The following is a 27,768-nucleotide window of genomic DNA, read 5'->3' on the forward strand; positions in this document are numbered from 1 at the left end:
ATGTTGTGTAATTTATAAATTCAAAATGAAGCTGTTACAAATAATTACTTCGAGTATTTACCAAATAATTGCATTGATTTTCTTTATTGCATTTCTTTTGGGTGTGTTAAATATTCATTTTAGCGACAAAAAGAATTACTGCGAAATGACTTACATGTATGAATATCCTCAATTTGTGGTAAGATATAGTTTTACAAGTGTCATTGTTTTGCGCTGCTATTTCCCGGGTGTACTTATTGATTTCTTTGTTTGTTTTAGAAAATATCTTTGGATGAAAATAAAGAGTTTCCGCAATATGGTCTCTACGCTTACAGTGAGGGAAGATACACCGAACGCGCAAGAAAAATGTGGTAAATATTCATACAGTTTAATTAGAGACATTTTTTTTTTCACTACTTTAAAGGAAGGGATGATCGCATTTTCGGTACTTTGTTACTGTATATATGCAATTAAATTGTACAACGGGACTTAAAAAAAGAAATAATAATATTGAAAATAAAATAAAATAATGTGTAAAAATCGTGAAAGTTTAAATCAGCGTGTACTGTACAGGTATATGTGCTGCATCTGCCATCTCTGGCTGGAATATATTTAACATTTTGACTAGCAAAATTTGTGTTCCGTCTAGGTTTGATGGTGTACCGGTATTATATTTGCCCGGTAACTCTGGGAGTCATATGCAAACTCGCTCTCTGGCCTCTGTAGCACTGAGAATGGCGTTGTCTAGAGGATATGAATTCCATTTTGACTATTTCACCAGTAAGTATAAAGACCCAACTTTTTTTATTATTTTCTCAAATAGCGCAATAAGGTGTAGAAATAGAACTATCTATCAGATTATTCTAAAGCCCCGTCTCCAAATCGCGCGGCAAGCTATCGAACATTGGCTTGCGCGGCAGCCGCGCGCAATGGATACCGGGTTGGCTCGCGAGCTAATTCGCTGGCTCGTCGTAGTTTGCCGCGCGATATGGAGACGGGGCTTAATTAGTGACTGTCATTCATGTGTCTTTATAATATAAGAACTCCCATTCTGTCCCCAAACAAACACAATTAATGTCAATCAAACAACATGTTTACTTCTTTTCTGCATCACAAGTCAATATTTTTCTTAGCAGTTTTTTCAAAGTGTAAGATGGATCTATGTATAACCTACCTGCAATGTCAGGAATATCTGCATTTGTATGAAAAATAATTAGTAAATACTATGAGAAGTTACTTATATTTACTGAGATATGTTTTATAAAAATGAATGTAACAATCCTTTGTTTGTAGTAAGTTATAATGAAGAGTTATCCGGTCTTTACGGAGGTGTACTACAAAGGCAGACCCAGTTTGCCGCGGCCTGCATCTCCAAAATACTGAGCCTCTACAAGCCTAACAAGTATACGAAGTCTGTGCCTACATCAGTCATTGTGATTGGTCATTCGATGGTGAGTTAACGTAAGATCTGCTTTGGGCAAAAAACTGTTTCTGCCAAAGGTTTGGGTCATCAAAGATTCTGTCTTTGGTTGGACACTAGTGTTAAGTCTTACAATAACATATGCCTTATGATGCAGATTGCAATTAAGATGAAGCATTCACCATAAACATAAGTAACAATAAATTATTTTAGTAAGATACTTGTCTGTTTCCATAGCAGCAGGACCCACAACATATTATTGCAAAATATGTTTTTGTTCAAACCACTTGACAATAATTTGCTGTCAAAAAAGTTCACCAAAAAAGCTCCCCAATTATTAAATTTTATTAGAAAATAAATATAACTAGTCAGAGTACTTAACGGACAATAATTTTCTTGTGCGTAAAACTTCGAACACTTTCCTAAAGCAACTAATGTTTCAGGGAGGCCTCATAGCCAAGCGTCTCCTCGCCTACCCGAGCACTATTTCAGCAACAAATATCTCCATCGCTCTAGCAGCACCTTTAGCAGCCCCCGCCATCAACTTCGACTGGGACATGGATAGCTTCTATTCAGCCATGGAGACAGAGTGGGAGAGATTGAACAGTGACATGAGTGTGAGAGAGACGAAGATGTTGATTAGCTTTGGTAGTGGTGCGAGGGATTTGTTGATACCGGCTGGGTTGACAGCGAGTAATGATAGTGATGTTAATGCTTTGGTAAGTTCTTTTTTCAAGATATGATCGTTACTGTTGTGATAAAAGATGGGGAAATATAATGATGTTGTCACTTTAGAGAGACAAGCCGGCAATGGATTGTCAAACTTGCAACATTGCCGGCCCGGTCGATCAATCGTTTCTTGGTAGATATGGGTGCTTTCGATTATCAAACAACATTGTTAGCCTAGATCTTTACGTATAGACTCTTTAGTGAGACGACTCTGCAATGGAATTTCATATAACATTGTCGGCCTAGGTCGATTGATCAATTCATTTTTAAGGCATGGATCACATAGGCCAAATTATTTTAATAACTTCCAAAACGAGGCCTTCCTTACGAGAAAAAAACGTAGTTCGATAAAAATGTTTCGTTATTTTGTCAATGATTCATTATTTACAGACAACATCTATCCCAGGCGTATGGGTTTCCACAGAACACGTGACCATAGTCTGGTGCCGACAGCTTATTATAACCATCAATAAGTTCCTGTTCTCTATCGTGGACCCGGTGACTGAGCAACTAGTACCGGATAAAAACGTGCAGATGGCTCGGGCTAGACAGTATTTTGTGGTATGTACCTATTATCTGTTAAAAACCCATATTTTTACAGATGCCTGACAGAAATATATACAAGCATCTACCTAGTCACCTAAAGTACCTATAGTGTAGTGGTCCTATAGTAGAATAAATAATAGTACTACCGTACAGAAAGGACACTTCCTACAAAACCGAAGTTTGACAGTGATTTAGGGACGAATTATACTGTCCCTATCTAATGTATGGCACTATCCCTTTCGGCTATTTAGGGTTGTCAAAATTCAAGTCTCTATCTTATCTGAGGTCGTGCACGCAAAAGGACGGTAAGTGGTGCCAACCTTAATAAATAATTGCTCGGAGCAATGCTGAGCCGAATGGAGCCGAGTTTGCCCGAAAGGATTGTCTCCCCACTGCTATAGTGCGGTTTAGTGAATCTTGATCTCAGTACTGAGGAAAAGAGGAAAAGGAAGAGAAAATAATAATCTTTGGGCAGGGGTCGCCTACCTTTTCTTGCAGCTCCCTTTAATGTTTGGTCGACGCAAACACTAAAAACATCTACCTATAGGTTTTCTTTACGTGCCTCCCTTGCCGTCGCGTTACTCGTGCTAAAGGGGGCATTGCCCCATTTGAGGTCACCAATCCTCAATCAGCTAACTGTACGCTACGTTTCGCACGATTCCATAAATGATTAATTGATTATCGTGTAACCACCATAATCTCATTTATGGTGAGGAATAAAAAAAAGTAAGACTGTGACAAGGACAAACAATTATAGCGCTTTCGCTGCTATTTCTACTGAAAGATACATAAGACTATCCCGTTCGGTAATTTCCCCCCACCCCTCAGGCATCCAGTTACAATACTAGATTCATGGTAATTATGCATATGAAACATTCATCACGTAGTTGGGCGTTTGTTTTTAAGTTGTCCCCTACACTTTTTTTTCAAATTTGGGATTTTTTATGTTATTTCTACTCAGAATCACGAGCTCTTTCTATCCTAAGAGGAGAAAAAAAGTGTCCCAAAATTTCCATACATTTTTCGATCTTTCCATTCCGCGACCGCCATAAAAAGTCTATGAAAAATGGTGACGGAATGGAAATAAAAACCTTAGGACACTTTTACGAAACGCCCAGTTATAATGTTGTAGTTCTATAATTGAATCTTATTTCCTTGTAATAAGGCTCACACTCGGTCATTTCACTATATTAACGATGGTGTTTCAGGCTAACCGATCGATGTTTTTAAACCCTGACGTAGTACAGTCGAACGCAACGATGTTGGCAGATGCATTCTGGTACGAGGACAATAGGAGGATATACCAGATATCAAGGCCGGAGATTGACAAGTAAGTTGGTTGATGATAGTTGTATTGCACAGACAAGACATCCTCCAGACTGAGCATAGTAGCGCTACCCCCTCTACCACAAATATACGGTAGTTTTACTCCATTTTCGAGTCAAAGTGTCTTTGTGTGACGTCCGTGTCTTTGAACGGGCCAATCACGGCACGGGACTCGCTCACTTCGTCCCCCGCACCCCAGCATTTTTGGCAGCATCGGTTTCATGAAATAATTGCTCTAAACTACGGAGTTATAGACGGCTAGAGGATTCCTAGTCTATGTTGTATTGACACACAATACAACTATCTTTACAGAAAAATATTTATAGTTTACCTACTTTACACCAACACCCAATACCAACCAATCACCAACAACAAAACCAACCAATCACCAACAACAAAACCAACCAACCACCAACAACAAAACCAGCCAACCACCTACAACAAAACCAATAATTAAACTATTGTTTTAATTACTTTTGACACTGATATCAGCATAATTATATTATTTCGTCATCAATGTCATAATTCAACTTTGAAGATCACACATTTAACATGAAAATAATCTGCCCTTAAATATAAAAAAAAACCAAAGTGTCACATAATAAAACTCTACACAACATACTCGTATAGTTTTTGCCTTGAGTGAGTAGATCAGTCATTTAATTTCCTTTCTTATCAGTATAATCAGATACAAAATTATAAACAGATGTTTGACGTCGACTGTAGGTACAAACAGCAAAACTTCTTAACTGACCATCGTTGGACCTTATGCCGTTTGTAATAAGGTTCACGAACTGCCAGTTAACAGTATGGGCGATGGTACTATCGCTGCACAATTAACTGACATTACTTAGACCTTATTTCAAAGACAACAAGGTTCACCGATGGTCAGTTAGTTGCTGTTAGTTTGACGTGGGCATTTTTCTAGTCGCCACGTGTGTTCTGGCATTTCTCCAAATGCTACGAAACTGTATTTTCGGCAGAGACGTGATTACGATATGTTTATTTAAATAGACTACGTCTAAGGGCAAGGGAATGGCGTGATTAGGCATTTCCGTTATGTATACTAAATTTAATTAAAGATATAATGAAATCCTACTCATATATTATTTTTTGAATATTGAACTTTTTCTATGAAATCGTGTCAGCGATATTGCGATGGTATGAGACAGGGGTAACTTATCTGCCGATACGATATCTAGTACATAGTTATTATTAGTTATCGTCCATTCATCAGTAGCGAATTCAATTTAATGTAGATATACATACTACGCTCTTTATCAGATATGAGATAATGGTGCCGTAATTATTGATCTTATCTTATCAAACAATGTATTCGGTTCCGCTTACAAGTATACACGTGAAGTATTAGTAGGACAGTTGCTAAGCAACAGTTTGTTTGCATTAACGTTAGAGAGATGGCGCTGATACATGCAAAACTAACTCAATCGCGCTTTCATCATTTGACTTTCAAGTCAAGACGCGTTTAGCCAGTGTTGTGAATAACAGTTATTTTTAGGCTTAAAGACTAGAGCCCACAAGACTCGTAAGTCTACAAGACTCGACTATATTTGAGAATTGTATTTATTTATTTTACGCGTATGGATGTAAGAAATCGTCTTTGCCGCCTTTGAGGCGTTAAGCCTCGAGAGTCTTAAGGGTTCGAGTCGAGAGAAATTAGCGTTATTCACAAAAACAGTTTAGGCGCATTAACAGGTAATTTCACCTTACTAATTTCTTTAATTTTAATTTACTCACATAAAAGTACAACGATTTAACAACCGGTTCCAAAAGTAAACCTCGTGTTTCCTAGATACAATTTTAATTCTTATTTATGATTTTCTCTCACCATCCGATGTTGATTTGACAACCTGTGAGGGTATCCCATATTGAGGTACCCTCCTCTAATTGAGGGGTGATTAAAATCTTCTCGAGGCAGAGGTGTAGGGTTGAAGCCGGTGTAGCTTTATTTGACGTTCATCAGCGCATTGTAATATGCCTACTTGAAAAAGACAATCTTTATCTGTGTGTCTAATAAAGTTGTTTTGTTATAGAATGACGTACCTGATGATAAGGCTAGTCAGCTTCCCACAGAACCGCTTTGTCGCCATCGAATCGGTTAATTTGGACGACAAGGATTGGATATTCGGATGCAACGCGCAGTACGCGTATAACTCTTATAGATATTGGTAAGTGGGTAATGTATCTTAATTTTAAGGTATTCTTATAGGCAAACTAGCGACCCGCCCCGGCTTCGCTCGGGTTAATAAATCATTCACTTAAACATTCCTCAAGAATCACTATCGATAGGTGAAAACCGCATGAAAATCCGTTCAGCCCTAGTAGCACGGTAGCATTTTTATCGTTTATCACCATGCCTGTATAGTGATAGTCGATAAAAATGGAACCGTGCTGAGCCCGCAGTAGTTTTTGAGTTTATCGATTCTGTAGTCACAGTAAATGTACTGTGTGTGTGTGTACTCGTATGTACATATATTTTTTCGAGCGATGGCGCCATAGCTTTGGCCTATTCTCGTGTAGATGTCGACACTTTTTGATATTTAACACATATTCTTCTAAAAGTTGCGTTCTAAAAGTTTTAATCATCTGTCGAAAGATGGCAGTACATTTACTGTGACTACAAAAATCTGGGGGCACGGCAGTGCCCCCGCCAAGTCGAGCGCGAAGCACACACTGCCGTACCATCCTTTACTGAAACCATTTCGCCGCATTTTCAAGCCCCTATTTGAGAACCTCTGGATAAAACCAGAACGCAGAAATTTTCGTCATCCAGTAAGTTATAATCACATACTTAAAATCCAAAATTTCAAGTCTATAGGTCATTTAGTTCCGAAGTTAAGCGTAAGCAAAGTTTCGCATTTATGACACTCATTCACTCATGATCATCAGAATAGAATTAGTACTTCCCATAAACTCAGAGCTGAAATTTGGTACAGAGTTAGGGTTTAATGGCCACATAAAGGGTAAACCTAAAAATATTGCAATATCAGTCACGTTTTAAAGATCTAAGAACTGCATAAGTAAGTTTGTAGTCCCATATAAATATATGATATTACAAAGTTACTGTTGCAGTTCCTACAAATAGTAGGTAAAGTAAAGGTACACTACGATGTGAGTATGAATGAAGATATGTTTAGTTATGATATGTGTATACATAGTATGGGTATGAGTACCCGAAAAGAAGGACTGCCTACGAAAAGAGATGAGATCCCATCAAAAACATTACATGTAATAAAGAAACTCACATACATACAAACATGAACGCTGAAAACAATACACTCTTTTTTTGGGCAGTCGTGTAAAAAGGTGCAAGTCTCGCAACGCTTTTACTACAAAAAAGTTTTGAGATGTAATGTGAAACCAAGTCGGTTATTTTAATCAGTGCCAGGGGGTGTTAAAACCGTATCAATAAGATTAATATCTTTAATTTGTAATACATATAATGACTTGGCAATCGCACATAATGCTTTACTCGTACCATACTCGTAAATATGTGTAATGCTCAAACTGCAATTAGCGCTAGCGTTATGTTCAATTAGAATTATTTTTAATAGGTGACGATGATCCTTTTGTCATTATGCAGCCGTGCGATGGCCAAGTCATTATACGTATTACAAATTATAGATATCTTATTGATACGTTTTTAACACCCCCTGGCACTGATTAAAATAACCGACTTGGTTTCACATCACATCTCAAAACTTTTTTGTAGTAAAAGCGTTGCGAGACTTGCACCTTTTTACATGTAATGTTTTTGATGGGATTACTATGACAATAACTCTCTATGGTACTTACACTCTATTCTCTTTGCTGTCATTTACGGGTCACTCACGTATTTTAAGTCGAAAACGCTCCTGATGACGCTCCTCGGTACGGAGTGAAACACGTTACGTGAGTTACGTGAGTGTCGTTTTTAAATTATTTAATATTTTGTTATTCACTATTTTTATTGTTATTTTGTGTTGTGTTCTTATAGCTGGTCAACCAAATCTTGTCAGTAAATAGGAACCAAAAAAACTATACTCATCCTTTTCTTTTGGGTGCTAGTACTAGTGTTATATTAAAACATATTTATTATTCTTGTAGTTTTATTCAGAATGTTCAGATGACATTGACAGTTGACATCATAGAGTAAAGTAAGTAAGTATATAGGTTGAGGTTGACAGTAAGATATATAGGTTGAGGTTGACATGATACTACAAGTGTAAGACAAAGATAGTATGAATCTCTCTGTCTATGTTTGAAATGGAACAGTCCTTTGACACACTATAATTAAAAATGTACTTCCCATTGTAGCAAACAAGGCACTTCGCTGTCAGAGCTCAGTCGCTGGACGGGCGCGGACACCAACTTTGGCAAGCGGAAACTAGCCACAATACATCTCCACGATCTGATCAAGAATCACCCTGATTGGTCGCACGTCCTCGTCAAAGTATCGCCTACTAGGAGACCGGTAAGAACGCTAATGCAATCTATAAATCCCACCATACAAAATTATAGCCAAGGAAATTAGAATCTTGTTGTATTTTCAATTAGGTTGAATTTCAATTGAAGAGATGTTTACAAAAAAAACATAACTGACTACACTGGTTGACACCTGAAACGATTAACAATGTTCTTAAAAAAGTGTCAACTTAAGCAGTTATGTTGTTTTTGTAAACATCCCTTCAATTTTATTGCTCGAAATTTTTACGAGACAAATCAAATGCTACCTACTTTGTTTTTAATAATAATTACGGTTGACATTCCATCGAAACTGAGTGTACATCCTAATGTACATTGGGCGGCACGAGGATAGTATAGGGGAAGATGGGGAGGATTCGTACAGTGGTCATATATCGACTAACCAACATGCTGAAGCGTTCATATTTGTATACTAGACTGCCGCTTATTATGCATGGGCTACCCTCCAAAAATGATGGTACTGAGGTAGCAGACTTTGTCAAAAAGTCTATGTGTTTTGGCTACTTGAAAGTAATTTTTGGTTCTAAGTGCGCTGGTGGCCTAGCGGTAAGAGCGTGCGACTTGCAATCCGGAGGTCGCGGGTTCGAACCCCGGCTCGTACCAATGAGTTTTTCGGAACTTATGTACGAAATATCATTTGATATTTACCAGTCGCTTTTCGGTGAAGGAAAACATCGTGAGGAAACCGGACTAATCCCAGTACGGGCCTAGTTTACCCTCGGGGTTGGAAGGTCAGATGGCAGTCGCTTTCGTAAAAAGTAGTGCCCACGCCAATTACTGGGATTAGTTGTCAAGCGGACCCCAGGCTCCCATGAGCCGTGGCTTAATGCCGGGACAACGCGAGGAAGATGATGAAAGTAATTTTTGGTTCTCTTTTGAATGTATCTGTCTTCGATAAGTCTAGTTTAAAAAATATGCTTAAGATTGTTATGTGAACGATAGTTTTGGGATTTTCATAATGATTATTTTTGAATTTTGTTTTTGTTTGTTTGTTTTATATATTTTTTCTACTCCCGTACTTTTATTTGTCATTTAAAGGGTCGTGCACACACCTTTAAACCCCTATCTTATAGTTGTCAAGACAAGTCTTTAGTCTATTCCCCAAAAAAGTATTTGTGCATACACGCAGTATCTTTTTGGCACTTTTACGATACTTCGTGTAATCACCACTTAAAAAATATTGTATGGAATACATTGTTGCCAACCTAATTTTAATTGCCATTTCTGACAGATGAGTGAACCATAGACATGTTTTGGTTAATCATCATCATCATCATCAATTTTCATCTTTATAAGGCTGTATCTCCTAAACCGTGCGTCGTAGCGCAAAAATAATCAAATTTTCGTTCCCCTTTGAAACCTGTAAGTAATATTTAAAAAACACGAAAAACAAAAAAAAATTAAAAAAAGAAAGAAAAATGTTTATGGGTTGTATCTCCTAAACCGTGCGTCGTAGCGCAAAAATAATAAAATGTTCATTCCTCTGTAAGAAACCCCTAATTAATACTAAAAAAAAAATATATATATAAAAAACAAAAAAAAAACTTTATAATGCTGTATCTCCTAAACCGTACGTCTTAGTGCAAAAATAATCAAATTTTCGTTCCCCTTTAAGGAATCCCTAAGTAATATTTAAAAAACACAAAAAAAGAAAAAAAAAGAAAAAAAAGTAAGAAAAATATTTATAGGGTTGTATCTCCTATACCTATACCGTGCGTCGTAGCGCAAAAATAGTAAAATTTTCGTTCCCCTTAAGAATCCTACGCACTGAACAACCTATCACATTAGGACATGAAACAATCATCATCATCCATTTTTATTATTATTTCATTGCATTTCAAAGTAAATGCTTGGTCGTAGAAAAAGTATTGTATGCAACGTTGTTTAACTGAGTCAAAAAATACTCGTGGCGTCTTTATTAACAATTTTCGGCTTCGCCTCAAATTGTTACTCACGCCACTCGCCTTTTTTGACCCCTTTTAAACAACGGTTGCATAAAATACTATAAATAAACAACCCCTTTTTTGCAGGTAACCCTAAACGTCGACATAAACGACCACGCCTCCCGTCAGCTAACCGTCGACGTGCCCTCTCACTTCTCTTTCACCCGCACCATTATAAAGCAAGAGACAGAAGCTAACAGCCTCTACTACGAGTTAATACTACCTGGTTTTAACGCTATATGGCAGGCTTACTTACTATATGTGGAACCCATTGGATGCAAATCGGAATACCACGTTTCTGCTGAGATGCAAGTGCCTTGGGCAGAAAATCAGGAATACTACCATTATTTCACGTGAGTTATAATTATAAAACAGTACCTTTTACATAGTCAAAGGAATTTGAACCTTCTATACAGCAGCTACAGTCCATATTTGAGTAACCGCACCGCGAGAACTCGCAACTTCTCACGCCCATAGCGCTGCCATTTAAATATGGATTCTAACTACTATGAAGAAGGTTAAAATTCCATTGACCACGGAAAACCACGTTTCTACTGAGATGCAAGTGCCTTGGGCAGAGAATCAGTAGTACTATCACTATTTCACGTAAGTATAAGTAAACATCGAATTTGAACCTTCTAATACAGCAGCTACAGTCCATATTTGAGTAACCGCGCCGCGAGAACTCGCAGCTTCTCGCTAATAACGCTGCCATTTAAATATGGGATCTAACTACTACGAAGAAGGTTAAAATTCCTTTTCTCCAATATGCTCGGAAATGTTCACCTTATTGTAGCAAAAATAGTACCGGAAGTACTTCTTTATTGTCAAACTCTAATTAAAAAAAATAAAACTATCGCTGTCCTGTTCTAGCGGACGGGAAGTAAAAAAACACTACAGTAATAACTTATTACTGTAGTGTTTTTTACTTTTTAAAAATAAAAAACGCAAACAGCCAATTATTATAGCCGCGGGCCGCGTCTACACGACCCGATCAGCTATCATTTCAAGCTATAGGATAGAGTGAGATAGTAATATAAACGACCTTACATGTCTCGTTCTTACAAGACCGTTGTGCTCGTGTATGATCGTGCGAATACTGCTTAATAAAATCAAAGATTATTTATATATTTTTTTAAGGATCTCATCCGTGTTCATAAAGCTTATATTGCACAATTATAGTTTGACATAGACAGAGAGAATCATACTATCTTTGTCTTACACCAGTACTAGAACCCAAAAGAAAAGGATGAGTATAGTTATTTTTGTTCTTATTTACTGACAATTTGGTTTGACCAACTATATTTTCAATGAACGAATATTGAATGGTACTGAATTGAATGGCAGAATAAGTTTGTGCCTTTAACTTTTAAAAATAACGAGGGAAATTGTTTTTGACGTTTTTGATGTGAAGTTTCGATTTGAGTGATGCTCGATGCTTAAATAATTATTATTTTACTTTATTTCCTCGCATGTTTTGGAGAAAAGCACTATATATGCCTCGGCAGGAATAGCAATTCGTGGATTCGTCTTCTTTGTCGGACTCCGCTACGCGTCGTCCGACAAAATCGAAACTCATCCACGAATTGCCCTTTCCCGGCCTCTGCAATAATGTACTATTGACTCTGCATGCGAACCATCATAAAACAAGAAAAGAGAATCACAGAAGCGGAATATCACGTTTTCTTGTCTTTTTTCAGGCATCTAAAGAAATCTCCAATGAAACTACGTTTATACAAAACACATCCAAATGTGACTCGAGGGCAGGACACGACAGATCACGTCAAAGTGGTGCTACTATTGGACCCGCAGTGCAAGTATACTATTAGGTATTAGTCGGGTCAGCACAGTTCATAATGTATGAGAGCTCTACATGAATTCTCACACTAGAGATTTTTTGAGATGTGATAACCTATGTTGCAAATACTATATTTAAAAAAAAATCTCCACAAAATATGTCACATGGTTTTAATAAATCCAAACTATTATTAAAATAGAAAAAATGTATCAAAACATGAATCCGACACTCGAGATTTTTTAATATGCAGTTCTCAAACATATACGTTCGTATTATGTATTTATATTTTCTCCCAGCTTGACACCAAAACCAGCTCCCAATAATTTTCTTTATTAAAAATATTTTTTTATATAAAAATAACAACTATGTGTACATAACAATTACATGTTAATTAAGCTCTGTATATTTACTATATCCTACAAAAAAATCTCTCACGTAAATTAATCCACTTAATTACTATTAACCATTTTTGTTTTGAAAATGTTTTCGTTGCTTCGAGAAAATGGACAGTGGGTTTGTTTTTCACTTTCTCAAATCTCTTTCTCATGTTAGTGTAACAACAAAAAATCTCCCACGTATATGTAATATTGTATGGAATAAAACCATTATTAAATCATCCAAGCTATTTAAATTACCCTAAATGGCGGGTACTGATTCACTGTAGAGAACGTTTTATCGACTTCCATATCTCCGTCTCACTTCAATGTTCGCGGCAGACGATTGTTCCGCTTCAACAGCCGAGAGTTCGCGATCCGGTCGACCGTTAATTCTCCCATGACTATCTTACCCAGTTTCATCGGTATGCGTTGCGCGCTTACTTAACACACCTCAGGCCAAGCTCCTATAAAACGCGCAATGCATGCATGCATTGCGGTATCTCCTATACGTCACATATGTCAGCTATGAGGCTATGACATGGCTATGACAGACTGTGGCAGTTAGTTCCAAACAAGTATACAGACTTGTCTACCCACCATAAAGTTTAGCGTAAAGAGAATATATCACTCCTTAGTGAAAAACCATACGGTTTGTGCGAAGTTGAGTGTTATGTCAATGCTAATAAAGATGATGGTTTGACTTACGGAAATGAATAATATAATATCATTTTATTTTATATTTCCAATTCCCGTTTCATTTACACCCAATATTAAATCTTTTTCCGTAATAAAATGCGTATATAATTACTGTCATCATCTGCATTTATTTTATTTCTTTAACCCCCGTTATTCATAAACGCGCTACAAACCTCAATTAGCTAATAATAGTAATAATCGTTTGTCCTTATCTGTCACTTTAACTTATGTATTTGTAAGTAAGGGATAAACATAATTGAACTAAATCAGGCCCGTAAAGTTTATGAATAAAGTGGTTAATCTTTATTGCACAAAAGAAAAACATTATAGTACAAGAGGCGGACTTAATGCCATAAGGCATTCTCTACCAGTTAACGATGGCTTGTCCTCCGGCCCATTTGATCGATGACCTCCTTTGATTATTTATTTTTAATGGACGCCAAAATCCAGACAGGAACTTCGATTTTGACATTTACCACAGTAATGCAGTCGGTAGCAATGTCGCGCTTCAAAATTGCTGCAGTCGACTGCATTGCTGTAGAAAACGTGAAAAAGGTCATTCAAAGGGTAATAGGGTTATATACACCGCGGGATTTAATAACCCGAAAGATTTAAACCAACGATTTTAGAGCCTAATTAGAGTATATAAAGTTATATAACACATAGTCCAAAAACCCTTAATTTAAGAGATATTAATTATTTAAAACAAATCACAAGTAAAAAAATCTCAATTCTAACACACCCTTATGCGTGACGTAGCCACCAACTAATTTTACACGCAGACGCACTAACTACATGGTTATTAGCCAGTTTCACTTAATTAAGTTTGATATCCTACAAAAAGGTTTCACTACCGAAATTTTGTTCTGTTCTCAATCACGAGAGTACAAACTATTTTTTTTATTACAAACTATTTACCTTTACGATAACTGGCTGATAGTTTGACGAAAATGACGAAATTGATGTCAATAAAATGACATATTTCATATGTCACACAAGATATGCGCAAGATAACATCTTTAAATTTGATTGACTGTAATAAATAAAATTCATTTAGCGGATATTCACTTTGTGTACGGATTTGGAAACCCGAAGAACTATGTGCTTCCGGCACGACGGACCCACTTCAGCCTAGAAGTTCGTAAATTGGCTAGACGAACAATACCCTGAGAGGTGGATTGGCCGTGGAAGCAACGTTCTAACCTGGCCCGCCCGGTCACCCGACTTAACGCCATTGGTTTTTTTCTATGGGGAACTCTGAAAGATAAGGAAGGAATACTCAACACCAGTGAACTCTGGAGAAGAATTATTAATAAAAATTCGAACGGCTTCCGAAGAAATAAAGAACACTTTTGTAAACCTAAATAATGAAATCCGTTTAAAATTAAATCTTTGTGCTGAAAACGGTGGTACACACTTCGAAAACCTAATTCATTAAATTAATAAAAAAGCGTAATTGTTTAACATAGTTGTTTATTTTACTTTACTCGGTATAAATCAACACATCGAGAATTTAAAATACGTACTGATAAGCATGATCGATATTTTAACAAAAGGTCATTCAAGTAATCATCCCTTTCCAGCTGTAGTATGAGTTAAAACAATAAGAGGCATGATTTCTTTCGGATATAATCATGGTTAATGGCTTTGGTTACCTCACTCAAAGGAAAAGATTTTATCGCAAAGTTTCAACAATAATAACTGCACTGTACCTACTGTTGTAGTAATTAATAAAGTTTTGATACAATTTGTGGTATTTTGAGGTGCCAATCAATTGAAATAATTTCAACGTAAACATGATCCTAGACATAACTTGACAATTCTTGTCATGGAACACATGTCACTGCATTCGCCGTGCATCGTATGATATCGGAGTGATTCATGAAATGTCATGCTCGCTCTCTGTTTCTCTACTTGAGATTAATTAAACTCGCTCACTCTCTGAATAAAGGTTTGTTCACAAAGAAGCGGTAAATTAATATGATTTAATTTGTACTGAAATAGTAGTTTAATTAAAATATATAATTGGACCCATGTTGATATAACATTATTTACTCGTACTGTCGTCAAAAATACGTGGTTTAAATCTTTCGGGTTATTAAATCCCGCGGTGTATAAAATGAAATGATGCATTAATAAAACTTTAGTTAATTAACAATATTATATTAAATCATTAACAACTTTGACAGCACGATCTCTTCGCAGGTAGGTGCTCTACAAGGAGTTTATATTACAACATTATTTCCAAGAAATAATCTCTCATTGTTACGAAAATGTTGGTAGGGTGGCTTTAGGTTACTTTTCGTTCATATCGTCTTGGATATGGGTGAACATGGTGTTAATACACTCAGTATCAATCAACCTGTAAAGATATTGTAGCCTGGCCTTTTCTCGAAAAGTCTTCTAGAAAAATTTACGCTCATGTCGTCTCGGATATGAGTATATTTGGTATCAGTGCATTCAGTATAATATCCTGAACACAAATATATGAGATGACAAGCGCGAAAGTGGTGAGGGTAGTTGCTATGACGCAAAGTTTTTACCATTTTTCTTTTAAACATACCATGTGGGGTACCAAATGAAAGGGCCTTGTGAGTAGATCACAAATATATAACACACTGTAACACTTTTACTACTTAATCCAACAAATTATTTGAAAACGTTCAAAAATTTCACAATGAGTTGAATTCCAACTGCTCTAAATTGACTAAGATAACTTGATCCCAAGTTTCCTTGCAATTATACGTAATCGAGGTCCAGGCTCATACTAGTTCTCATGTCGCGATGCGCTAACGCTAACAAAAACTAAGCGTTACGAATTGCTGACATTTGCTTCTTTTAGTTTCACTCTACTCAAGCATCGGATGACAGGATCGTTGAAAAGGGACAAACATATCCTTTGACGTTACGATACTCTTCTCGTGAATTGTCAAATTTTAAAATTCGAAATTAGCTTTGGAATTTGTCCGGGTGGCTATTCGAAGTATAACTTGGTGGACGGTACTTACTAACCAAATAAGCTTGAGATCCAGTATCATAGATAGTTGTAAGACTTCAAGGGTCTATTTATATCTGACTGTGCATCCTGTATTCTAAACGTTTTGTGAATAGATATAAAAATTGACACCTATCATTTTTCACATAAACACAGACACTTTATGCATTGAATTATTAAACCTTAACGCAATGCCATAAGTCATAAGGTATATTTTCCTAATATACCTTGATGCTAATTCGAACTTTGTTATAAAAGATGTCATTTTATATCATTCGCGCGTGCATTTCACTCGTACTAGATGAAATATGTATTGGTGCGAGCGAGACGGTTGGGCGAATGATAACAAAATGATATCTTTTTGACATCTTAAACAAAGTTTGACTTGGCCTCTGTGGAGGCCTGGAAATACAGCATACTTCATTGACTTTTTATGCTGGAAATTGATTTAATAATTGCGAGAAAAATAAGTATGTTATTCTTCAATAACTTGTACAGTTACTGTCAAAAAACTAGAAGTGTCCATTAATTGTGTAGAACATTATTTGCTGTTTGTTTCCAATATCATGCTGCTATTCTGCGAATATAGCAGTTCCTCAGGCAGATAAATTAAACATGATCGAAACAAATACTATTAACCACAATAGTAAACTTTTCTCTCAGTGTGGGATATTCTCGGTCATGAAAAACTTACAAAGTTATTGTTTTTTTCATTAAATCTATAATTAATATTATTGTCGGGAGAAATTCTGACCGTGTAGTCGTGTAAGCTTCATAGCCCATTCTTCAAAAAATCTCTAGTGTGAAATTACTGTTTAGGTAGTATAAAATATAAAATAAAAAAAATGTTATTTCTCAAAAACGGGAACAGATATCAAGTTGTTAATTCGCAGCCGGGTAGTCAATATGATATATAATTCACCCGTGTAGAAACATTTGACTGTGCAATTAATGTAACTTTAACTTTATATTGACTCGTTCTATAATGAAATAGTGTAGTGTATCTATGTGCAGGTATGTATGTAAAATATGATATTAATGTTAGCCAGATTTGTTACAATGAAGTTAATATGAGAACGCATTGTAACGTCACAATAAATCCATCCACTTACTTTTAACCCTTTCAAAGCTTTACGTTATAAACAAAAACGACACTGAACGCCTAATACAGTGGTTCCTAACCTTTTCAGTCCGGTGACCCTTAAGACTAACTAGGGAACCTGATTTTACCCCTCCTCCCAATGGTAATAAAAAAATAAAACGTGTACGTTTGTTTTATTGTTAAATTAGGTTAGCTTATTACCCCCGTAAAATACCACGGTAATTATACCCCCAGGTTAGGAACCACTGGCCTAATAGGTCCCGGGCGCAAGCGAGCTAATGTAAACCTTACATGAAAGTGAAAGGTTACTTTGACAGCGTGCGCCATAATACCTATAATAGTTTTTAGGGTTCCGTAGCCAAATGGCAAAAAACGGAACCCTTATAGATTCGTCATGTCTGTCTGTCTGTCTGTCTGTCCGTCTGTCCGTCTGTCCGTCTGTCTGTCCGTCCGTATGTCACAGCCACTTTTCTCCGAAACTATAAGAACTATACTGTTGAAACTTGGTAAGTAGATGTATTCTGTAAACCGCATTAAGATTTTCACACAAAAATAGAAAAAAAAAACAATAAATTTTTGGGGTTCCCCATACTTCGAACTGAAGCTCAAAAATTTTTTTTTCATCAAACCCATACGTGTGGGGTATCTATGGATAGGTCTTCAAAAATGATATTGAGGTTTCTAATATCATTTTTTTCTAAACTGAATAGTTTGCGCGAGAGACACTTCCAAAGTGGTAAAATGTGTGTCCCCCCCCCTGTAACTTCTAAAATAAGAGAATGATAAAACTAAAAAAAATATATGATGTACATTACCATGTAAACTTCCACCAAAAATTGGTTTGAACGAGATCTAGTAAGTAGTTTTTTTTTATACGTCATAAATCGCCTAAATACGGAACCCTTCATGGGCGAGTCCGACTCGCACTTGGCCGCTTTTTATTTTTAAAGTGAAAACTTCTTTAGCGGCGCTGTGCACTTTTTGATGTGGAGAAAAAATGTTAAACTCGAGACAGCGTAAGACGATCACGTGACCGTAAGACGGACACGTGACCTGATCGAAAAACTGTTACATGTAATGTCATTGTGTTTTTCTTTATTGATTTAAATGCCATCTAGTGAGTTTCGCTCTAACTGGTATTAATATAACTAGAATACTAACAGTGATGTGCTTAGGGGTTTCAAGTAATTAACGCTAACGCTAGATGGCGTTAACCTCAATTATACATAGTGCATTTTGCAATAGTCATTGAGTTTTCACTTCTGCCGGCACTCCCTGAGTGCAACCCGTTGTTTTTTTCTCCATTAATTCAGTTATGTAAAACCAACAATCAACCCTATTTACCCACCACTAAAGCACACTTTCCTTTCCAGCATCGCGTCCTCCTGGTACCACGTGCTAGCGCAGTCCGTCCGAGCCTTCGCCCCTGTACTAATAACATACGTCGGCGGCGCCGTCTTACTTATAGCGAAGAGTGTGCTAATGAGTCTACATGGTGTGGGCACGTGTTTGTCTATACACGGGGCGTTGAGGAGTGATGATTTGAAGCCTTACGCCCCGTTGGTGTTCGTCAGGGTTTTGATTACTTTATTAATGTAAGTATTTTATTATAGTAATCTACTAATAACATATGTCGGTGGCTCCGTCTTATAGCTAAGAGTGTGCTAATGAGTCTACATGGTGTGGGCACGTGTTTGTCTATACACGGGGCGTTGAGGAGTGACGATTTGAAGCCCTACGCCCCGTTGGTGTTCGTCAGGGTTTTGATTACTTTATTAATGTAAGTATTTTATTATAGTAATCTACTAATAACATATGTCGGTGGCTCCGTCTTATAGCTAAGAGTGTGCTAATGAGTCTACATGGTGTGGGCACGTGTTTGTCTATACACGGGGCGTTGAAGAGTGATGATCTGAATCCTTACGCCCCGTTGGTGTTCGTCAGGGTCTTGATTACTTTGTTAATGTAAGTATTTTATTATAGTACTTAGTCTTATATCTACTAATAACATATGTTGTCGGTGGCTCCGTCTTATAGCTAAAAGTGTGCTAATGAGCCTACATGGTGTGGGCACGTGTTTGTCTATACAAGGGGCGTTGAGGAGTGATGATTTGGAGCCTTAAGCTCCGTTTGTGTTCGTCAGGGTTTTTTGACTATTTTTACGATTTGACACATTACATTTTGTTTCTGCCTTATTTATTACATTCGTCTATAAAAATAGGCATGGTAATTTGTTCGTAGGAATTATGTCTGTATCAAAGAAAAATGAGTGGCAATCCCGAATTTGACTACGCTAAAGACCTCTATCAAATGTTTGTCTAGGGCAGCGGTTGGCAACCCGCGGCCCGCGGCCCGCATGCGGCCCGTGAACCTGTCACATGCGGCCAGCGAGCCTCCCTGACTATTTTGTATGTAATATTGACAAACGACAATGTCTAGTCTAGTCACAAATATTAACAAAGTGCGGCCCGCGTCAACTTCGTTACCTACTATGTGGCCCTTGGCTGCTAAAAGGTTGCCGACCGCTGGTCTAGGGAGTAAATACTCCCCATACAAATGCCTAGCAGTGGTGTTCTCACAGTTTTTGATGATCTGTTATTTCCAGGGCCTTCCCCATCAGCAGCTACCTCCTCGACAACGCGAGCGCCCACAACTTCGAGATGCTCTACTTCATCCGCTCCATCATGGTGCTGGCCGCGTACTTCGTGGCCCTAGGGCTCCTGAACGTGGCGGCCGCGGGCGTGCTGTTCCTGCTGGTGTCCTCCTCGCAGCTGGCGCATAGAATGCTGTTCAGGATATTATGGAGAGGTGGCCAGGGGCTGGCTGAGAGGGTCGCTGTTGGGTTACAGAAGGTAAGAACGCAAAGGAATTAGAACCTTGTTTTAGTGTAGTTAGATTCCATATTTAAATGGCAGTGCTATTGGTCGTGAGAAGGCGTACGTGGGGCGTTTCTTTGAGTTAAAGAAATTTTAACTTTAATTCTTTACTGTTATAGTAGCTATTTCAATAACAGCTAGAGAAGGCTCGTTTCGCGCCGCTGCTAGTTAAATATGAGATGTAACTACTTTATAGAAGGTTCAAATTCCTTTGACTTTTATGCTGTTCATGATGGTGTTCTCCTCACAACTGGCGCATAGAATGCTGTTCAGGATATTATGGAGAGGTGGCCAGGGGCTGGCTGAGAGGGTCGCTATTGGGTTACAGAAGGTAATCATTAAAAGATACTTTTCTCAAACCTATTTTGGTCATTTTTTGGGTTCCGTTTAGGACAAAACGGAACCCTTATAGGATCACTCGTGCGTCTGTCTGTCTGTCCGACCATTCCCCCCCCGTTTATCTCCGAAACTACTGGGAGTTAAATTTTGAAAAAAATACACAAAATAGTTCTTTACCTATAGATGACAGGAAACCTATTAGAAATGCGCAGTCAAGCGTAAGTCGGACTTAATATACGGAACCCTTGGAACGCGAGTCCGACTCGCACTTGGCCGGTTTTTCTGTGATGGTATGAGATGTTACTACTATATAGAAGGTTCAAATTCCTTTGACTATTATGCTGTCGTGATGGTGTCCTCCTCGCAACTGGCGCATAGAATGCTGTTCAGGATATTATGGAGAGGTGGCCAGGGGCTGGCTGAGAGGGTCGCTGTTGGGTTACAGAAGGTAAGAACGCAAAGGAATTAGAACCTTGTTTTAGTGTAGTTAGATTCCATATTTAAATGGTCGTGAGAAGTCGCGAGCTCGACGTGCGTGGGGCGTTTATTTGAGTTAAAGAAATTTTAACTTTAATTCTTTACTGTTAGAGTACCTATTTCAATAACAGAGCTAGAGAAAGCTCGTTTCGCGCCGCTGCTAGTTAAATATGAGATGTAACTACTGTATAGAAGGTTCAAATTCCTTTGACTATTATGCTGTTGATCTCCTCCCAACTGGCGCATAGAATGCTGTTCAGGATATTATGGAGAGGAGGCCAGGGGCTGGCTGAGAGGGTCGCTGTTGAATTTACATGTAATGGCATGTTTAGGGTCAAAAAAATTAGAACCTATTTAGAGTAGTTACGTTAGTATTTTATTTAACAACACCAGGAGAAATCGCAGGCATCCCAAACCGGCACCATTATTTGACATTGACATATCATACTTTTCTGGACGCCTGGACATTTTCAATCTCACTTTCATACAAAATTAAATGAGCAGTCCGCAGGTAAAAACACGTGACTGAATTTGTACGGTATGCATTTCCACCGGAGATTCTCCGCGTTATCCGGCCTCATTACGCTCGGCATGTAACTACTTTGCCAGCAGCCAAAATTCCCGGCCTCAGTAGTAATGTACAGTCGCCATCAGATATATCGGAGCGACCAAGGTGCTCACAAATATCTGAACACGCCTTTATTTTATGGGCGTCAGAGTGCGTGTTCAGATATTTTTGAGCACCTTGGCAGCTCCGATATATGTGATGGCGACTGTACCTACTATACAGGATGGCCCATTTAGATCGGTCAGTATGGGAAAATCTGAAACTATAAGACATACGACGATCTCTTCTTAGGAACCATGTCATCGATTTTAGTAACAAGAAAGACTGCATTCATACATTTAATTTTTTTTTATGTAAAATGTATTCAAAAAAATGGTGGCCATTTCGAAAACATACTAAAATAAATTAAAGGATATGAATACAATGCATTTTATTCATTTCAGACATCATGTTTCATTTAGTAACATTTACTGCTTAAGACCTACACAATCGATATCTAAATAGAAATAATTTTACATTTTTTTTTTCAAAACGTCCGGGTTCGATTCCCGAGCTGAGTACACATTTTTTTTAAATGTATGAATGCAGTTTTTCTTGTTGCTAAAATCGATGACATGGTTCCTAAGAAGAGATCGTCGTATGTCTTATAGTTTCAGATTTTCCCATACTGACCGATCTAAATGGGCCACCCTGTATTTTTTGCCGCCAGGTACCCATGGTAGTGAGTGCAGCCCTCATCACGCTAGCTCCTTTATCTTGCGGTGCGGCCGCGCTCGTTGCTGGTGGCGCTTTCTACGCATTTATGGTGAGAATATTATATTATACCTTATTACCAATGCATTAAATCTTCTTTTCTGTCGCCATTAGGCACAGTTTCTGCGGACATAGCTATGGCCTATCTACTCCCGACATTCATTGACAGATTTATCCCTCAGTCACATCCTTAGCTATTAGCTATAATAGCTAATGCATCCACAGTTCCACACACACCACACCATCAGACTACAAAATTGGGGTCCATATTGGGTCGCATAATAATTGATTGTCCTAATGTAATGTTACGCATAAAACTCATTTCGCATAATAGTTATTGTGTTGAAACTATTCAAACTATCAACATTTCTGAAAAAATATAAAACAACCTAACCTACACAACCTATGCAAAATATTTTCGAAAATACTTTCCGTTTCAGCTGGAGAAAAATTATGCTAAAAGAGTTTTATGCGTAACATTACATTAGGACAATCAATTAGTATGCGACGAGATAGGATCAATCTAAGAAAAATTTCTTCAAAGTTGGTACTCAGAGATTTCATGGAAATTTATATCTTGGAAACGGAAATTTACAATCTCCATACCAAAAGACTATGAAAAGTTTGCATAAACTTTTCCTTGTAGAAATTTCGCTATTTTAATAACTTAATTTCTAGCGGGAAATCAGTATCCACAATTTCGTATATAGTAAACCTTTATATTGTTTACTTTACAGTAAACAATACGGCCTTTACAAATAAAATAACCTTCTATTTCCACAGATATCTAAAATGTACGAAGAATACTTAGAAGATTATTTCTACAAATTAGCTGCCAAATACGCGTCACGCTTCTGCCGCGCGTTTAGAAAAAATAAAAAGAAAGATAAGACAGAATCGGATAACTCTCTCGTCCCGAAAACAGAAACAGAATCAGTTATCGTTAAACCAGATGATTCTGCTAGTACTACTTTAGTACAACGTAAAACTAATGAAAAAGATAAAACAGAAGTTGATAAAGTCGTGGTTAGTGACGATAAAGGAAAGAGTGACGATAAAGGAAAGAGTGACGAAACAGAAGATAATAAAGTAGCTTTAATAACGAATACAGAAGTAGATAAAGAATCTAGTGACAAAAATGATAAAGAAAAGAACGAATGTCACAACGATGTCGAAGATGACGGCGAATTGTTGTTGAGTGATATAAATTTCCATATGATGATGTTCTTTTTGTGGGCGGTCGTGACTTTAGTTAATGTGCCTGCGCTGTTGACATGGGCGCGGAATTTCAAGTAAGTAGCCATAGTATTTTATACTGTGTACCATCGCCCGCAATGCCTTGGGCGAGGCATGACTCCACCGGCCTAGCTGCTTCGCGCGGCAATTTCCTCGCGAGGCGGGTCATTCCGTGTGGACTCAATTGCAAACAAAACTACACGTTATTGTATAAAAAGTTAAAAATTTTACCAGTTCATGAAAAAGTTAAATACTTATTATGTACAGAAAACTATGGCCTTGACAGTTTTAAAACATGTAGAAAACCATTACGTAATTTTAGGGTAAGCACAAAACGAAAATATGTACAATATAATCATTGATATAGTATAAAGAACTGGATACCCAATCAGCCGCCAAAAATGGCCCCACAAAAGTGATGTCAAAACAGATCATGCATTACTTTTTCGTTTAGTCTTGTTTGAAACGCTCAAATGTGAAGTTGTCAACAATTACGAAATGTGCCGTTAAAATATGTAAAAATAACAATGATAAAACAAGGAAAAAGGATGGAATGTATTTCTTTCGGTTAGTTCTTTGGATAGCATTACATAATTTATGTAATCTGGTGGTAATTTTATGGTTTTGAATAAATTAATTTGTTAGTACCAAAGAAGGGATGTTATGGAACAAAAATCTAATGAGTCGATGTGAGGTCAATATTTTTTTATATTTTTATATGGAATTCATAAGAAATAATATTATGTTTAAATTCAAGATTTCCAAGAAAACCTATGCGACGTGCAAAGTGGACTGCTATTTAATTATAGCAAGAGATAGGGGTGATGCAGTTTTAAACAAGGCAAAACGGCACTTGTGTGTTCGGCCCATTTCCCTGTTTCCGACATATAGACCACCAATAAGGGCTTATATCGACTAACTGTAAATGCTAAACCTGTCGGAACACAGTGACAACCACAGGATTTTTTTTATAAAGTATAGGTAGACTTTATAAAAAAAATCCAATCAGTATCTAAATGTCCCCGTGCACCCGCGCTATGAGTAAATGTAGATCTTAAATACACAGTTATTTAATAAGTAGAATTTATTTCAAGGAAATTAGTATTTAAAGACGTATACTTACGAATTAAAAATTTAATTTGTTTGAATTTGAACCACGAATTAATTTTATTTGAGCTCCCGATTAAATTAAATTTGTTTTATTTATTACTTCAATTGGTTTTCCTGTACAGTAATACATATTAAAGTGTACCAAAGTGACTCCATTCGTTCATTATTCTCATTTGACGTTGTTTGACGTAAATACGTTACGTTTAGTGCCATCGGACTAAATTTTTTAACAGTGTTGGTACTTATGTTTGCAAATTTGACACTTAATGCTTACGACATTAAGCTCTTTTCTGTACGAAACATTTATCTTGACTCAAAATTTACGTAAGCGTTTTTATCATCAATGCAAATGGTGCGAAACGTCATTGGGATCCACATTTCTTGACGTTTTTGTTCTGCTTTGTGTGTCTATTTCTTTTATATTAAGTCAGTGAATATAATACTAATAATTATTACGGCCAAAGAACTCGTAAATACTTAATACCTAAGATTCTTAACCAACTAAATAGTTCAATAGACCAATGTAAAAGTAAACAGATGTTTAAAAAAAGATTAAAATCACTATTTCTAGACAATATAAATCCATAGTATGTATGTATAGTTTTATTAGTGTTCGTTTGTATTATTGCAATATTGCATTAACCTTGGGTGAATATTTCACCTCACGAGAGCGGCCTAGTACAATAATAAAACATAAAATCATAATAATAAGGATCAGGGTGATGTTGTCGTGAGGTGAAGTAGGTACCTACGCATGCTGACCGTACAGTGTTACAAACCGGTCTTGTTGAATTATTATATATTATGCATGGTAACTTTAGATTTAACTTAACCTAAGAATATTATATATATATACAGTTTGCTCTGTACTCTGTAGGTATAACGCATAAAGTACATACTTATAAAAATAATCGAGAGCGCACTATTCGCCAAAAAACTGTCTACAGTTTAGCGAAACTTTTGTATACCTAGACATAAGTATTTTTTGAAATAAATAAAAAAAAAAAAATAAAAAAAATATTAACCCTAAGATTAACATGCAAATAGATTTCAAATGTTTCTTATCTATTTTAGATACAGCATGGTGCTCAAGCCAGACAATTCAAGGTTCCCTGGATTGATTCTATCCATTTGCTCGACGTGCATATGGCAAATGGACGGGCCGAGGAAAAACTTGTAAGTATATGTTATAAGCAGAGAGAATCTCCATAGATTTGAATCGATAAACTACAACCATTTGTAGTTTATCGATTTAATACTACAGACGAGTTACGGAATGTTCCCAAAAGCTCTCAGTTTCATACGAAATATAGAAAATTTCCATTTCGCTAATAATTCAGCCTAAATACGTCCCGCTGCTGGACACAGGCCATCACTTATTCGCGAGAGGGCTTGGGCTATAGTCCCCACACTGGTCCAATGCGGGTTGGGGCCTTCACATACCTACACCTTTGAGTTTGTTCGCGGATGTATGCAGGTGAGGAAACATTTTCCTTCACCGAACCAACATTCCACCTATATCCAACAAATAATTTACAAATCCATAATCTCTTGTTTCAGGAAAAACTACAATTTCGTAGCAGGCGTAATTTTCGTAGTGGCAGTAATAGTTTTAACACTAGGACCACTATCCCTAACCTACGTCAACTTTGGCGTAACGTTGGTATTCGCACTCATAACGGCACAGCAGCTGTTCGACACCGAAGAAATCGACGAAGACTCCCAAGCCAGCCAAGACCCTTCACAAGACCCCGAAGTAAGTGACCAGACCTCGAACGAAGACTCGGACCAAGAAAAGACCGAAAGTAAGGAAGAAGAATAGAATAGAATAGAATAGAATAGAAATAATGTTATTCGTGAGCACAAACACAAAATAGAAACAGATATAACAGATATAACAGAGATATAACAAGAGATGACAAGAGATATAACAGAGAATAAAAGGATAAAGTGCCACGAAATGGTCTCATCTCAGCATGTTGCTGGCGACTTCCAGCGCTGATCTTCCGATGAGACCATCCGGTGAAACAATCACGACAGGTAACATGAATACAAAACAAAATTAATATATAACATACAAAAGACAAAGACAGCAAAAAGATTAAAATACATTACAATAAATTACTATGTACAATCTACTATGTACAAGAAGCTAGTGAAAGTGAAGAAAAAAACGAATGTGATCCTTGCAATGAAAATAGAATATACAATGTGTTTAAGAATCTTAGAGATAAGTTTAGCTTTAGCGAGGAATGAAGCAACGAGACTGAGTGTAGCTATTTCGTTTAGTGACGTCATAATAGTGCGTACATACCTAGCAAACGACGAACATAACGAACGTTCGCGATGAGATAAACTAACTGTTAGAGAAAGACAACAAGCGTTCCTTGGCATTCGTTTGATTAATCGAATTTGAAGTTCTCTTGAGAATCTTGAGTTATATTAATACGAAGTATAATAATTGTACGGTTATACTGACGCATTCGCACGTCGTCGACGTGAACAGAGGTCCTACCGCCTACTCTTTTACACCAAATAAGACGTAATTCGAGTAATAGAGATAATTTCTCGAAATTTACGAACTTCGATTTTCGCAGAACTCTCAGTTGAAAATATAAACACACGTCATTAGTAATGAGTCATTACTAATGACAAAAAATAGTTGAACAGAATCGTATAATTATTATTCGTTCGTTTGTTGTGTACGCATTATTGTTGCTTGGATACAAATGGTAAATTTTGTGTGCTAGAATAAATGTGATGTAATGTTAAAATTCTGTGAGAAATGGCAGCAAACAAGCGCTTTAAATAACGTCATTTCTTTGAGATTATGTTCAAGTATAGAAGAAAAATTCATTGTAGAATTATTTTGTAAAGTCCAATGTGAGTCTCGTACAAACGAACGTAAATTTTCTAGGGATTGTAGGCCAGTTGTAGGCAGTTTTTTTTTTCATGGACACAAAATTGCTCAAACATTTAGTCATTAGGCGGGTCCACACGGAACGAGCCGACT

The 27,768-nt window shown here is 37.0% G+C and overlaps 1 protein-coding gene across 1 annotated transcript; it reads left to right on the forward strand.

Moving 5' to 3' along the window:
- Positions 1-27,088, forward strand: LOC134650811 (GPI inositol-deacylase). The gene is made up of 18 exons (XM_063505745.1): positions 1-178; positions 259-350; positions 629-759; positions 1,273-1,430; positions 1,843-2,118; positions 2,519-2,689; positions 3,883-4,004; positions 6,055-6,189; positions 8,318-8,474; positions 10,516-10,781; positions 12,129-12,257; positions 18,770-18,991; positions 20,002-20,248; positions 22,366-22,461; positions 23,193-23,701; positions 25,830-25,931; positions 26,316-26,575; positions 26,908-27,088. Exons 1-18 carry the CDS (start codon positions 26-28, stop codon positions 27,009-27,011), a joined length of 3,330 nt encoding a protein of 1,109 aa, XP_063361815.1. The 5' UTR covers positions 1-25; the 3' UTR covers positions 27,012-27,088.
- Positions 27,089-27,768: the final 680 nt, after the last annotated feature.

This window comes from Cydia amplana, chromosome 9, assembly GCF_948474715.1.
Source record: "Cydia amplana chromosome 9, ilCydAmpl1.1, whole genome shotgun sequence".
In the NCBI taxonomy this organism is placed as follows: domain Eukaryota; kingdom Metazoa; phylum Arthropoda; class Insecta; order Lepidoptera; family Tortricidae; genus Cydia; species Cydia amplana.

Bases quoted from the DNA above. Each gene is read 5' to 3' on its own strand.
- LOC134650811 (XM_063505745.1), top strand. From the start codon at position 26: ATGAAGCTGTTACAAATAATTACTTCGAGTATTTACCAAATAATTGCA. The intron at 2,119-2,518 runs GTAAGTTCTTTT...CATTATTTACAG, and splicing joins ATAGTGATGTTAATGCTTTG to ACAACATCTATCCCAGGCGT. The intron at 26,576-26,907 runs AGAATAGAATAG...ATGTACAAGAAG, and splicing joins CGAAAGTAAGGAAGAAGAAT to CTAGTGAAAGTGAAGAAAAA.